Source organism: Stegodyphus dumicola, chromosome X2 (genome assembly GCF_044657685.1).
Source record: "Stegodyphus dumicola isolate Sdum_Otavi_A_Nest chromosome X2, ASM4465768v1".
NCBI classification, from domain to species: domain Eukaryota; kingdom Metazoa; phylum Arthropoda; class Arachnida; order Araneae; family Eresidae; genus Stegodyphus; species Stegodyphus dumicola.
In genome coordinates, this window is record NC_140781.1 from 33,292,718 (window position 1) to 33,307,485 (window position 14,768).

General features: G+C 30.9%; 1 protein-coding gene across 4 annotated transcripts in view; it reads right to left on the reverse strand.

The window, feature by feature from the left end:
• Positions 1-14,768, reverse strand: part of DIP2 (disco-interacting protein 2) — a 252,891-nt gene that overhangs the window by 66,678 nt on the left and 171,445 nt on the right. For all 4 annotated transcript variants that reach the window (XM_035357833.2, XM_035357830.2, XM_035357831.2 and 1 more), the window contains exons 13-16: positions 10,925-11,048; positions 8,575-8,678; positions 1,243-1,345; positions 1,080-1,144 (exon numbers count right to left, since the gene is read on the reverse strand). In XM_035357833.2, coding sequence (XP_035213724.1) covers positions 1,080-1,144; positions 1,243-1,345; positions 8,575-8,678; positions 10,925-11,048 — 396 coding nt within the window. The remainder of the gene's footprint in view (positions 1-1,079; positions 1,145-1,242; positions 1,346-8,574; positions 8,679-10,924; positions 11,049-14,768) is intronic.

Below are 14,768 nucleotides of genomic sequence, written 5' to 3' on the forward strand. Positions count from 1 at the left end.
AACTCATGCAAAATGTCTCGAAGGAAGATAACAAGAAATTACAGTATATATGCATTTGCAGGAGTATGAAGTAAAAGTCAAAACTACAACAATGTCTTGCTTAGCAGATGGCGTATTTTTCAAATAAGAAGATATGCCAGCATTAAAGTATGATGCTAGTGTGGATACAGTCTGACGGAGAATCAGGATTTTATTTTAGAGCTGGAGTAAGCATTTGATTTTTGAGTCCATTACCTACATCATGAAGTTAGCAATTTATAGATGCAATTATTTTATCGTTAAGTCCTTGGGACTTCGTTTTGACAGTATATAATGTCATAATTAACTCACCTGTAACTCAGGGACTTTAGTAGGCGTGTGTATCATACACTACGTAAAGTAAATACTTTTTCGGGGAGGGGAGTTATAAAAATCTATTTTTACTGTATTACTATCTAATTTACATACTTAATATTTGCCTTTTGTTGATGGCAAAGAAAGAAATAACCATCTCAAGTTTTAAGAACTCGACATTGTAGCCTGCTGTGCAATCAACAGAACAGTAATGTTAAATATGAAATTAAAAGCTATACGCCATTACAACTCACTTCTCTATTTCTGCTGCAAAACTGTAAACATCTAAATTTAACAAAAATCAAAATTATTTTTCTTATTTAAAAAATAAAGGTAAAAATTGCCTGAGAACAACATCAGAACTAGAGGCATTGAAACAGGAAAATATATAATTCCACTTAGCTATGAAAAGTTCTAAAAATAAAATACTCAACAACAGTAATTTTTGTAAACTATGCAAGAAAGATACTAGCTATTGGAAATGTGAACAGCTGGCAGAAATACACAAAATAAACTGTAAATCAAATATTTTTCAAAAGCATCTATATTTTTTATTCATAAATGCATGAAGAATATGTTACATATTCTAATTTCACAATTCAAACATTAGCAGTATACTTTGAAGAGGAAATTTGCTTTTGCAACTAAACTAATACAATGAAGAAGCAGGTTTTCAAATAAGAAATATTACTTTACTATATGGAAGAGACAGGGAGGCTTATAAAAATATTTCTTTAAAAGCTTACAGTAAGGATGCTGTGCCACAGTCCAACATCTCTCTTGAAATCTAACACACAAACCATCACTTCCCCTAGAATTATAAATAAGGAAAAATATTTATTATCTTCATATCTTACAACATACTGAAGAATCGAGTACCAAAGAAAAGTTTATAGCAAATGCTCTTACCTTCAGTATAATTACAAGCTGCAGTTAGCAATCTGCAGTGATTAGCAATAGCTATTCGTGTAATAGCAACACCTTTCATTGCTCCTTCTTTGTCAACAGTATACTAAAATGTTAAAACGCATATATATTTTAATTTATATTATTAAAAATGAAAATAGCACAAACTTACACTACACAAAAGTGACACTCATTGCTATTAAATAAAAATATTTTACGTAACAATTTTACTACATTCTATTTAATGCAAAAGATTAAACACAGCATTTTAAATCTCTAAGATACAATAAATTATGTAAATGTTTTTAGAGATATTTATCTGTTTTTACTGGAACTGGCAAACCTAAAAAATCATGAGCCAAACTTGGAATCCACATTATTTAGAGTTAACCATATACATAAATGAAGAACTGCTGAACAAAACCATACCAAGTACGGATATGAAACATTGTTGTGCATGCCAAATAGAAAAACATTCTTTGAAAGCTTATCATTTCATAACTTGATTAATACCCTTTCCCATTTACTGGTTTATAAAACAGTCAATACTCGTTTTACTAAAAAAATTTTTACCTGTTGCACTACATATATTACACACAAATACATAAATATTAGGCCTTTTTCAGCAATAATAAGTATAAAGTTTGTGCAACAATAGCTTCTGTAATATCATACTTCCACCGAAATTCATTTCCTTAAAAAAATAGTAAGCCTCCAAATGCAGTCTTTATTTTATTCACATGCCAGAGGTCTGATTTACTATTCTTTTACTACATTTAAGTATTGTTTGGCATAGAAAATCAGCCATCAGCATACGAGTATGTTCATAGTTCACTTGAGAGACTCCGACTGCTCTCATACCTGGCTTCACATGTGTTAATAACTACATCATGTATTTTAATTATTAGAAAAATAATGCAAATAACTGAATTTTGCAGTTCCTTCGCCCCATTCTGAAATACATTTGTATAAGCTATTACTTTAATTCTGAGAAAATTATGCCACACCAGGTGGTGAACAACTAAGGCACTAAATACTGGTGGTAGAACTCAAAGCCAAGTGAACAGCTGACTGCATGATTGTTTTTTATAGTTTTGCCCATGTGTATTGTGAACATGAACCAGGAACTAGTTTCTTCTAAAAATTTTCCCATAAAAGCAATCCACTCCTTAAGCAGCTATCAGTCATGTGATTTGCGATAATAACCAAACCTGAACAAAGTTATAATTCATTAGAACTTTATCTTTTTCTTGACAAATCAATGCTTATCATTTACATCTGACATCTTGCTTTATTTTATATATTAACACAACTAGTGATGAAATACCAAAACTGTTTTAACACTGACAAACATGCCCCTGCTTAACGCTTGATAATATTGAATTTCATCTACTATTATAAACTTTAATTCATACCATTAATGTTATTCAGCTTTAAATAACATTTCAATGCCTATCTATACACTTATCTGAGCCACTGAATCTTACCTTATGTGAGCTTTACCTGCTGCAACAGTTCCACATTAAATGAACTCAGTATAAACATGCACATGCTGTCTGTTTGCTCTGAATACCTTTGCATTTTTTAATTTCCCATTAATGTTTTCAAGAATGCTGAATAATTTTAGTGCAATTAAGTATAATCGTTTTTTTTGTTTATGCATATAAGCTCGTTTAAAAAAAGCATATCTATCTACATTGTTATATATTTCAGGGAAAAACGTCTATACTGTTGCTAATAAAAAAGGATAATTAGCAAGAAAATAACCAAAAGTCTCTTTATTATAAACCAGGGGAAGCCAAACTTCACTTCGATATGAGCCACATGGTAGATTTCGTGAATGCTTGAGAGCCACAGATGGATTGTACAAGAATCGAAACTCCATATTTATATTGTTTAAAAAAATAATGAAACATCTGAAGTAAATTAACGAGTATTTCACATTTCATATAATTAACATGGTTTCATAAAAATCCAAAGCTTTATTTCGCCTGCTCTGCTTTCAGAAATGTATGTTCCAACAAATTATAAATTTGAAACTGCTTACTATATGATGCATTTCAACATTATTCTTTCAGGTAAAAAAACAAGCAATTTTTTTTTTTTTTTGTTTCCTTTATTCTTCTTCCTTCATAACTTTTGCTTGGTTTCATTAGAAGTGAACTTAAGTGAAAGGAATATGCATTTGTCTTTAGAAACATATATTGTAGAAAGTTTTTCATTTGAGTGAAGAATAACTCATTAAAAAAGTATTGAAAATTCTTTTCTTAAATTTGGAGTTTTACTTAATGTTTTAGAAAAAGTAAATAAGCGATGCAGGAGGGTGCACACAGCAGAGAAACTGTTACTTGAAAAATAAAACTTATTTTACAAGAAGGTTTTAACTTTTTAGGCTTTTGCATGAAAATAAATAACTTTATTTTTTCACACAATCAACTGAGGGCCAACATCCTCATAAAATCTAACTTTAAAATAATTGAATTAATTCATTAGATGCGAACTGGATTAGAAGTTAAATTTTTTATAAAGGTTAATATTTTGGAAAGGTTAATACTAGGACTTTTTATAAGGTTAAAAAAATACTTTGGTTCATAACTCACTCTCTAATTTTTAAAAAGATTTAACTTCTACAGTATTTTTGAACTATTTTCATCATTCAAATGTACGAACTATAAGCTAAGAAATCATTAAACATCAAAACTTTGGAATGACTTAATATTGCTGCCCAATATATAAGAATTCATGAAAAAAAAAAAAAAAAAGGAATTACAATTTCAGGGGCACCGAAATCATCATTTTTTGGCTCTGAACACTGCAGTATTTCAGAATAATTTCTAGCAAAATTTGCCAGAGCGTTTGCATAACCAGCACACTGTGCATCACTGAAAACGTTTGAAATTATCTATTGAATTTTGTCCACAATTCTGCACCTAGATAAACTACTTCTAATAAATCTAGCACCTCATGTCAAGATATAAATCTCGGCCATATATTCCATCTGTATACCAGTCGAACTCTACAGAAATTAAGACACAATAACATGCCAAACAAATACTAATTCAGAAGTCAAACAACAAAAATCAGCGTTATATTTTCAAATTTTCACAGGACTAGATTCGATGGTTTTACCGAACCACCATCCTCAGCTGCAAAAACGCAAATGAATGAGTTAGGATATAATGATCAGGTAAGAAAAGAAAGCCTCGACAGAAAATAAGCTAGTGGCACCATCTGTTCATGAAAACCAGGACTAAAACATAATTACTTTAAAGGCAGAAGCAAAGATGGATTGGAATTAGGATCATTAACTAGAACAGAAAGATTTTTTTGAATGTGAAATGCTTTTAGAAAATCTAGTTCGCCAATGGAAGATGTTTTTTGAATAATTTTGGCAGCAGAAAAATTGAAAGTGTGATTTTCGGACCAACAATGTTGGGCAACAGAAGACTTCTGTGTTTCCTTTCTTCTAACATATGCCTCATGTTCCTTGACGTGAAATTTTAAGGCTCTCTTAGTTTGGCCAATGTAAATTAAGCCACGGGCAACAGAAGACTTCTGTGTTTCCTTTTTTCTAACATATGCCTCATGTTCTTTGACGTGAAATTTTAAGGCTCTCTTAGTTTGGCCAATGTAAATTAAACCACACTGGCAAGGAATCCTATAAATACCCAAAGAATTCATATCTGGAATGGGGTCCTTGATTATGGAACTGGAATTTTATTGATTTAAGAATAAACCACCCAAAAGTTAAATTTCTGCAAAATATGGCAACTTCATAGCTAGTTGATGGAAAGAAGGGAATAACAACAGAATTTTTATAATCTCTTAAAACAAGAGTGTGCCTTTTAGAGTGTTGAGAATTGTTTAACTGCTTGATTAACAATGTTGGGTGAAAAGCCCCTGTCAATAGCTATTGCTTTTAAATAATTTAGTTCTTCACCAAGGGATAGTTTGGAGGAGCAAACTTGAGGAGCACGGAAAACATAGGAATAAAATGAGGCTAACTTTTGTTTAGTCTGATGACATGATTTAAAGTGTGGTGGAAGGCAAACCGATAAAGGTTTGCGGTAAACCGTAGTGCTGAAGTTGGATGTTACGCGTGACCAGAATGTCAAGAAACAGAAGAGAATTGCAAGTCTCAAGTTCAAAAATGAACTGAATAGCAGGATCAATAGAATTCACTGTTGAAAGAACTTTATTTAAATCATCTTTATTACCTTCAAACAGGGTAAACGTATCGTCTATGTAGCGGAACCATACCGGAAGTTTAAAAATTTAAGCAATTTTGATTCATAATAATGCATGTAGATGTCAGCCAGGATGGGACTCAGAGGGCTTCCCATGGCTAATCCCCCAGTTTGCTTGTAATATTTATTTTGGAAAACAAAATGTGTTTGTTTCAAACAGAGTGAGAGAAATTAGCTCATCAATTTCGATGCAAGAGAAATGAAATTCGCGAAGTCTGGTTTCTAGACATCTTAATACACCCTCCACTGGAACATTGATGAATAATGATTTTACATCAAAAGAAACCATGAGTAAATTTCTAGGAGAAATGTTTTTAACCTTTTTTATAGTGTAAATTTTTACCTATTGACAAGTGGGCATGAGAATATCTTCTCTATTAAATATTCCCAAGAAATAAATTACAAGGTCGAATGAAGAAAAAATAGTCATGTTTTGTTAAGGCGCAGAAAACGTTTATCCTAAAAAAATTACATATATCTTCTCTAGCAGATTTTCTGTGAATCAAATATGAAATTATGCCTGTTTCCTTTGCTGTGTAAATGAAACGCAGCTTCATCACAGAATGCTAGTCTCTCTATGAATCAACTATGCTAAATTTCATCCATTTAACTTTTCGGCAATTTTTAGAACTCTGTACTTTGTAAGACAAACTGTAGAAGCCTGTGCAAAACACACCATAAATTTTCTTACTTGTCTGTTGGTAGGATTCATGGACTTACTGAGGCTGAAGGCTGTAAATGACACAAATGTTTTCCACCATTCCATTATTGACTTCTGTTTATTTGCTGGCCCGGACAAATGTCAGGACGTTTATGCTTTTTTCTCGCACAAGCTACACCTGCCTTTCAACCGTTTCATCTGCTTTTCGATACTGAAACGGTGAGGTCGTTTTCAAGCAAATTTGATTCGAAAATATCCTAAACAATGATTACTAATAGAGTTTTTGTATTAGTAATGACAATGAATCACACGATGAACTTTTTCACTGATGCTGCGATTTTTAATGGCATGAGAAAAATGGATTTTGAATTCCTTTAATGAGTTTTCCAATGAAAGAGAGTTTATAACCTTGTTTCATACTTTCATCTGTAAAATAAATTTATTATAAGGGCCGTAAATATGTTTCTTTGTGGTTCCCACCCCCAATGTTCATCTTAAATTACCTGATGATTGCAAAATTATGTCTCATAAGTGAGTGCCAAGATTCAAGTATCTGCCTATGTTAAAGTTTATCAATGCTAAATCTTGTTTGTATCGCAATAATAAATGCAGACCTAAACAATGAGAAGGATATTGAGTGCAATTAAGTATCTAGTAGTTCGCGAGTGCTACATATTAGTTGAAGAATAAAGAGACCTAATGAAAGATTTAATGACATCTATTTACTTTAAATAAATGCACTCTATATTCCTTACAGGAAGTTCTATATTAATCTCTTAAATGCAGGAGAAGTTGCATATATTTGTGTCATTTGAGGCTAAAGTCTAGTTGAGTTCTTTAGAAACGGCAGTTTAAAGTGATAATTCTTTGAAGTGGAGTCAGTATGCGTATGGAGTTACTTTATAAAGTGAAAGATCATAGTTCAAAATGAAACATTTATGGGGCTAAAATCCAGCACAGCTTCACAGTACATTATGTGAAATTTTAAGTGATCATGGAATGAATAGTAGTACAACATTCCTTTGGGCTACTAAGCTTTCATGAAGAATATCTCAGACATACAAGATGATTGAAAATTAAGATAAAAAAATATCAACTAGTTAAAGATTTGTAGTGCAGGCAACAGAACTGGGACAACCGGTTCAGTGTACTGGATAACACAATAAAGAGGAGAAAAGTTTTAGGAGCACCTAGTGGCAAAGAACATAATATCAGCTCTAACCTAATGTGATATTTGTGAAGGGCTAAAAAGAAAAAGTTCGTCAAGTAACATGCAACGAAAAATCGAGCTAAAGAAATTTCCTTATCATTTTTTTTGACAGAATTTGACAGAATTTATCATTTTGACAGAAGTTGTATATTAGAAAAAAGAAATTTGTACCCTTCACTGCTTGATGCAACATTATTGAAACGAAGGACTAATGATAAAGATGAAAGCTTTCTCTCAGGAATACCAGTAACTGAGAAAAACCTGAACTAAAAATTTTGGCCAGAATTGAAATTGTTGTCAATCCAATGTACATTCTCTTCGTGACCCCAAAACTTTCAATATCCACAACCTTTAGTTACATAAATGATGATCTTTACCTAGGACTATCAAAGCATTAGTGCAAAAAAATGGGAAATGGGGAAAATGTGTTTCAGGTGCAAAAAGTGTAACTGCAGCATTTTAGTACGAGCAGTTGCAAAATATGTGAAGAAAACTGGACAAAAATTACCTAACATGCTTAAAGGCTGGGGAATTAACTTCAAAGGACGCAAGAGCTCCTCCATGGACAGTGATTTTCCTCCATGAAATATGTTTTTTTAGTACTTACCTTAGCTATTAAAAGACCGAGTAAAACTCCTGTTCCATGAAGAATAGCATATCTTTCAAGACAATGGATCATGAATTTCGTTGTGAAGCAAGGAATTTACACAGAAAGAATGTAAGCACTGGTTATTTTAAACAAAATTAACATAAAAGGGGAAAAAATTAGAGAGCATTACTTATAAATTGCCCTCATACTATATATTTTGTGCTATCCCGATGGCCATCACCTGTTCTAAAAGTAACATGATTGTGATAGTAATTGGCAGAAATAGAACTATATGTAGGTTTGTTTGTTATTCTAACGATAAGGCAGATAGCTTGAAACCGATTAAATTGTTACGTACATAATAAATTCAAGAAAGCAAATTACTAATAAATAAAGAAATGTGTCACTGCACAATTTCTAGTCACAATTAAAGGGCCAAAGAGCCACAAAGTCACGAGCCACAGTTAAAGTGTCAGAGGGTCGCCGTTTAGCCATGCCTAATATAAACTAAAAAAGTCCTCATTAAACTCAATTAAAAGTACTTTAAATCAGCCCTTATACTTTTTTTGCCTCAAAAATAAGACAGATGCTATAAAAATGGAGGCTGAATTTTGAATGCTGTCATTACCTCAATATATGCAGGTGTTTCTTCTGTTAATCTTGAGGGAGGCATCCAGTCTTTAGGAGGCTTACTCAAGTGCTCAGTGACAACCCAATTTAATTTTGGCCATCCTAAGGAGGAAAAATATTATATTAGAAAACTAAGTAATTTGATGTAAATCCATTCTAAAATTGCAAAGTAATTCTTATGATTCACAACACTCAAAGTTAATAAGTGTTTTACGTTTAACTGCTTCAGAACAAGTTTTTCCCCCATCTTCAAGAAAAGGAACCCATGTCAGATCATGCTTGAAATTGATAGAATTTTATTCCAAATCTATGTCAAATTAAGATTGCTTTTTTTCTTTCATAATTTTAAATGTTGCATTGCCATGTTTTTACTCCAATTTGATATAGACAGCAGTCTTTTAGCAGATTAGAAAATATTTTTGAATAAAAATTATGAGCAATATAATTTTAACTGTAACTCAGTAAGATATTTAGCTACAGCTAGCTCTGGTAGATATTTAGCTACATCTAAAAAATTCTAGAATTCTAAAAAGAAGTCAGCAACTTACAAACCTAATATTTCATTCCAAAAGTGCATACTCCTAATCCTACATGTATTTGACTATACAGAAGATAGGTATTCTCTCAGCAACAATTTTTGAAATTCAAATATTTACCTCCCAAAAATTGCAGTTTTATTTACGAAAGCCAGAAACAACCTCAAACTAAAAAACTCTTAAGCATACATTTATGCCTAAATTCTGCTCCTGCAGTAATAAATCATTCCACAAATGGAAAACTATCCCACTGGCAATACATATATAATCCATGAGGTGTTCATTTTCAACAGCTATAAGGTTATTTTTAAACAAAGCTAAATTCCTCAGAATAGAGGATAAAATACCTGAATGTGGTAGACACCTTTCTAAAGGAAACAGCACCAAGTTCTCCAAAAAGTTAACATTCAAACATTAAGCTCCCTATTCAACCTGCTTACAGATGATTCATAGTTTCACTTAAATGCTTCTTGTCTCATTTAACAGTCTGCACAGATGCTGACCATGCCCTAAATGTTGCTCATTCAACACACACCATGTTCTTAAAACTTCGTTGCCTAATAACCTGATACCTGACTTAAGGAATTTGTGCTGAAATTGATTCTGAATTTCAAGGTAGCTTACAGGTCTCCATCTTCCATAAACTAATGAAATGCCCCCCCCCCCCCAGTTGTCAACACTGTTCACCTTGCATGCAAGAGAAAATCTTAAATACAATGGATTTGGAAACTGCTCAGATAAATGGCATAAAGTGAAAACGTAATTATCACTGATTTATATAAAAGGAGCTTTGTTCTGAGATTTAAAATAAATAAAAACCATCAAAGTATAAAATTTCTATTAGATTATTCAAAACCTAAAAGAAGAACAAGGAAGAAGTAAAAGAAATAGCATGATAACTATAGAAAAAATATGTAAGATATATTCAGCTTCTACAATGACTATGAGCACAAATTATAAATGTGGTGGCACTGACGAGAGTGCACCGAGCTGTTGGAGCTAAGGTAATGAAAGATACAGTGCCTATTGTGTAGAGAAGAAGAAATAGAGATTATTATTACTTTACTGTTATTTGTATCCATCTGATCTACAACTTTTATGTCTGCCTTGCCTAATGCTAAAAGTTGAAATTGATTACACTCTGACAGATGTAAGTGCTTGACAGAAAATAACATGCTTGGCTGCTATGACTGGCTATGTCTTCCTAGATAGTTTTTCACAGGCAATGAAAATACTTAACAAAATCTACCTTATACTCTATCTGATACACTATCATAATTGCTCCGACTTTTCTGCAATCACTAGACAATGCAAATGCTGAACCATACTTCTGCATTTCACTTCAAAAAAGCAAAAATCCTTTTCAGATTTCTTTCATTAATTAGTATGTATTTTAGGTATGGCTTGGTGCTGATCCTCACAAGTTATAACTCCATGTTGCTAAAACAATCAACTTTTTTAACACAGCTTATAAAAATACAGAAGCCACTACACAAATCCCAAACTTTATACACAGATTGGTAAAGACAATGTGTTGTCAGCTGATGGCATGCACAGCTATTGCAAAATCAGCTGGTGGCACGAACAGCTGAACTTGAGATAACCAGAGTATCTCCTCCAGCGAAACCACCGTAAAACAAGAAGGGTTGATGACAAGGAATTCTAATAACGATATGCATATACTGACAAGAGTTATACAATATATTACACCCTGAAATGTAAATATATGATAAAATACAAGATGTACAAATAGTGATATGCACTTAACAATATAGCATGAAATGTTAATTGTACAACATTTTTAATATTTACCTCTAAAAGTATGAATATCACCAGTGGCAGTTTTAGGAAGCCCCTTGTAGCATGCTTCAGAAGTTAGAGCATAACTTACACCACAACTTCCTAGTAAGAAACCTATCTGCTGAGACCCAGCATCCTATTATAAAAATATACAAGAAAGTTAATTTAAAAAAATTAAAAAGGCAGTTTATACACTATAATATCATAATATCACAGTTGCTAGCTTAATCATAGTAAAGAACAAAAGATAAAATAAAAAGAAGGCTTAGCGAATTTCACAGAATAACTGACAGAAATTGATGTGTAATGAAATGAGATAAACTCAACTATTAGAGAAAGAAAATCCAATGAACTAAAATTTAACATATTTATAACAACTGCTTCTCCTTCCCTTGCTAAGACGGAATTCAGAACTATATTTATTATTTTGTTTACATATAACTGCTTTTACATATAGTAAATCAAAAACTGCTAAACATGAAAGTTAAGGACACTATAAAACATGAGAACTGGAAAAGTTTTATTTTTGGTTAATTTTTTCCAAAATTATGCATTTTAAGTAGATTTAATTGTTTTATAGTTTATCAGGATAAAATTATATTTCTTAAAAATAATCAAGAATATTTGTAAAACCACCAAATCTAATCTAAACAAGCTTTTAACATTGATTCAATTGCCAAACTTGTCAACGCACAAAGAAAGAATTCGGATTTAAGAAGAAAAAGTTGTTTTTGCTATCTTAAAGTGGATATATTTATACAGTAGTGCAAATGCTTCGCATGAAAAACATACCTAAAATGCAGATTTAGAACCTAGAGAAAAAATGCAAAATTCACAGAAAAGTTATTTCACAAATAGAAACATAATATTAGGATAGTTTTCTTCGAAATTACAAGAAAATTATAAATCCTGGAATGTACACTGTGCAAATAAGAAAAAAATGAAAAAAAAAAAAAAAAAATGGGACAGTTTTACATCTTCCGGTTTACTGGGCCGATTGACAAAATTCAAATTGTGTTTTTCATGTCTTGAAAGCGCCACTTACGATATATATTAGATTTATATATAGCACTGCTCTAATATAATATTTTGGCATAAAATCGGACTTTTTCTGAAATTACATGCCAAAATTTTTTTTCATATTTCGATTCTATGTTTCAAATTATGCCTAAATATGAAATTTTCTAAATTTTCACGTGAAATTTAAGGAGAGATTAAAAAATTTAACTTCGTGCATTTTTTTTTCGGTCTGTGCCAAGAATAATTCACTTGGCGAACTTCTTATTTTATAGCAACCTATTTTCCTTTCCTTTTTAGAATTGTAAATGAGCGGAAAAAAGTCATTGTTCATTATTTCAAATAATTTTAACAAAGTGCATAAACCACATTTGGCATTATTATTGCTTATAACAAATATGCCAAATTTCAAAATGTGCCAATATGTAAATTCACGTATATACTAGGAAATTTTGAATAAAAAACACCAATTTTTTGCAGGTGTACTTAGAAATACATCTACTTTAAGATGATGGTAAAAATTTTATAGGTTAATTGCTATCTTAAAAGTGGATATATTTATACAGTAGTGCAAATGCTTCGCATGAAAAACATGGCTGAAATGCAGATTGAGAACGTAGAGAAAAAATGCAATATTCACACAAAAGTGATTTTACACACAGAAACATACTATTAGGATAGTTTTCTTAGAAATTACAAGAAAATTATAAATCCTGGAATGTACACTGTGCAAAAAAGAAAACAAAATGGGACAGTTTTATATCTTCCATTTTACTGGGCCGTTTGACGAAATTCAAATTGAGGAACAGAGAATTGAAGCTCCAAAAAGATTTTTTCGGACAATTCATTTTTATTTAACAAATTTTTTTCATCAAACAAGAGCTTCAATGGTCTGTTTCGGCGAAACGCGTAATGATATTTGGCCTAGTTCAACATTCAACCATTTTTCCCTTGAAAAGCCTGGTTGATGTTCCGATTGGACTAATTGACCATTTTCCGCTTTGTAATTATAGTATTTTTTGTAATTTTGCAATTTATGTTTTAATTATAATTTTTGCAATTTATGTTTTCATTTTTTAATTTTATTTTGTTTTAACTTGTTCCGTCGATCTATTTTTATATGTATTAACTTTTTACATGTCACAACGGTCAGATTAGTTTTTTCGTGCATTCACATGTTTTCCAACATTTATTTTAAACAGTTTTATTTCGCATGTAAGCAGTTTTTCTTTTTTTTTCCATGTTAATATATTTTTTTAAAAAATTTCTTCTATGTTAATATTTTAGTAATACTCCATTGAACTATTTCGTGGAGCTACAGCTCCTGGTAACTTTTTAGCAAGCTTGCTGCAATTTTTTTACCTATTATTTCATATTTTTGCAGCATTTTGCGCAAAAAATTTTAAGACCAAATAGGTCTTACGTCTCATTACTTGTTAGCTTTTCAATTTCTGTTTTGATTATATATTAGATTTATATATAGCACTGCTCTAATATAAGTATTTCGGCATAAAATCGGACGTTTTCTGAAATGATGTGCCAAAATTTTTTTTCATATTTCGATTCTATGTCTCAAATTATGCCTAAATATGAAATTTTCCAAATTTTGGTGTGAAATTTACGGAGAGATTAAAAAATTTAACTTTGCGCATTTTTTTTTCGGTCTGTGCCAAGAATAATAATTCACTTGGCGAACTTCTTATTTTATAGCAACCTATTTTCCTTTCCTTTTTAGAATTGTAAATGAGCGGAAAAAAGTCATTGTTCATTATTTCAAATAATTTTAACAAAGTGCATAAACCACATTTAACATTATTTTTGCTTATAACAAATATGCCAAATTTCAAAACATGCCAATATGTAAATTCACATATATACTAGGAAATTTTGAATAAAAAACTCCAATTTTTTGCAGGTGTACTTAGAAATACATCTACTTTAAGATGATGGTACAAATTGTATAGGTTATAATTCTAAAAGTTTTTTTCAAAAAAATTATTTAGAAATATAAATTTTTAAAATAAATCATAAAAAATGGATGAATTTAATTTGGAATGAACCTAAATTTCGAATTCTGGAAGAAAGAATCAAGTAGGTTCAATAAATATATATCAAATGCAATTAACACTGAGGAGCTTAAATTTGAGAGCTAATTTTTTAAAAACTACTCCTGCAATTTTTACAAAACTTGGCAGTTTGGAATAATTTGAGTCATACAATCGAAATATAGAAAAAAATTGGCATGTCATTTCAGAAAAAGTCCGATTTTGTGTCAAAATACCCATATTAGAATGATGCTACATATATATATATCTAATATATATCCTACATCACACTTTTGAGACATGAAAATTGCAAGTATATTTTCATCAATCAGCCCAGTAGAACAGGAGATATAGAACTGTCCGAGCCCTTTTTTTTTTTTTTTTTTTTTTTTTGCACAGGGTACATAATAATAAATATCATAATCTTATTAGCATCTGAAAATAGACTTACGTTCACCACATCACATCATGGAAGTTAATGCAAAGACACTAAAAATACTTTCATTGTAGATTATTTAGTAGTTTAAAAAAAAAAAAAAAACTAATTTTCAATAATCTTTTGATATTATTTTCCAAATTTAGGTACAGTATTACTTATGAAACACATAAGTAACACTATACTTAAATTTGAACAATAATATGAAAAAAGAATGCAGCTCGCATTATACAATACATTTCTCAAAATAAAGTTTTGCCGTTTCTATCAGCTTTTCGCATTCAGTTTACATAATTGCTTAATTAAATTCAATTTAGCATAATTATTAAATTAAACTTCAAAGTAAGCTATCCCACTG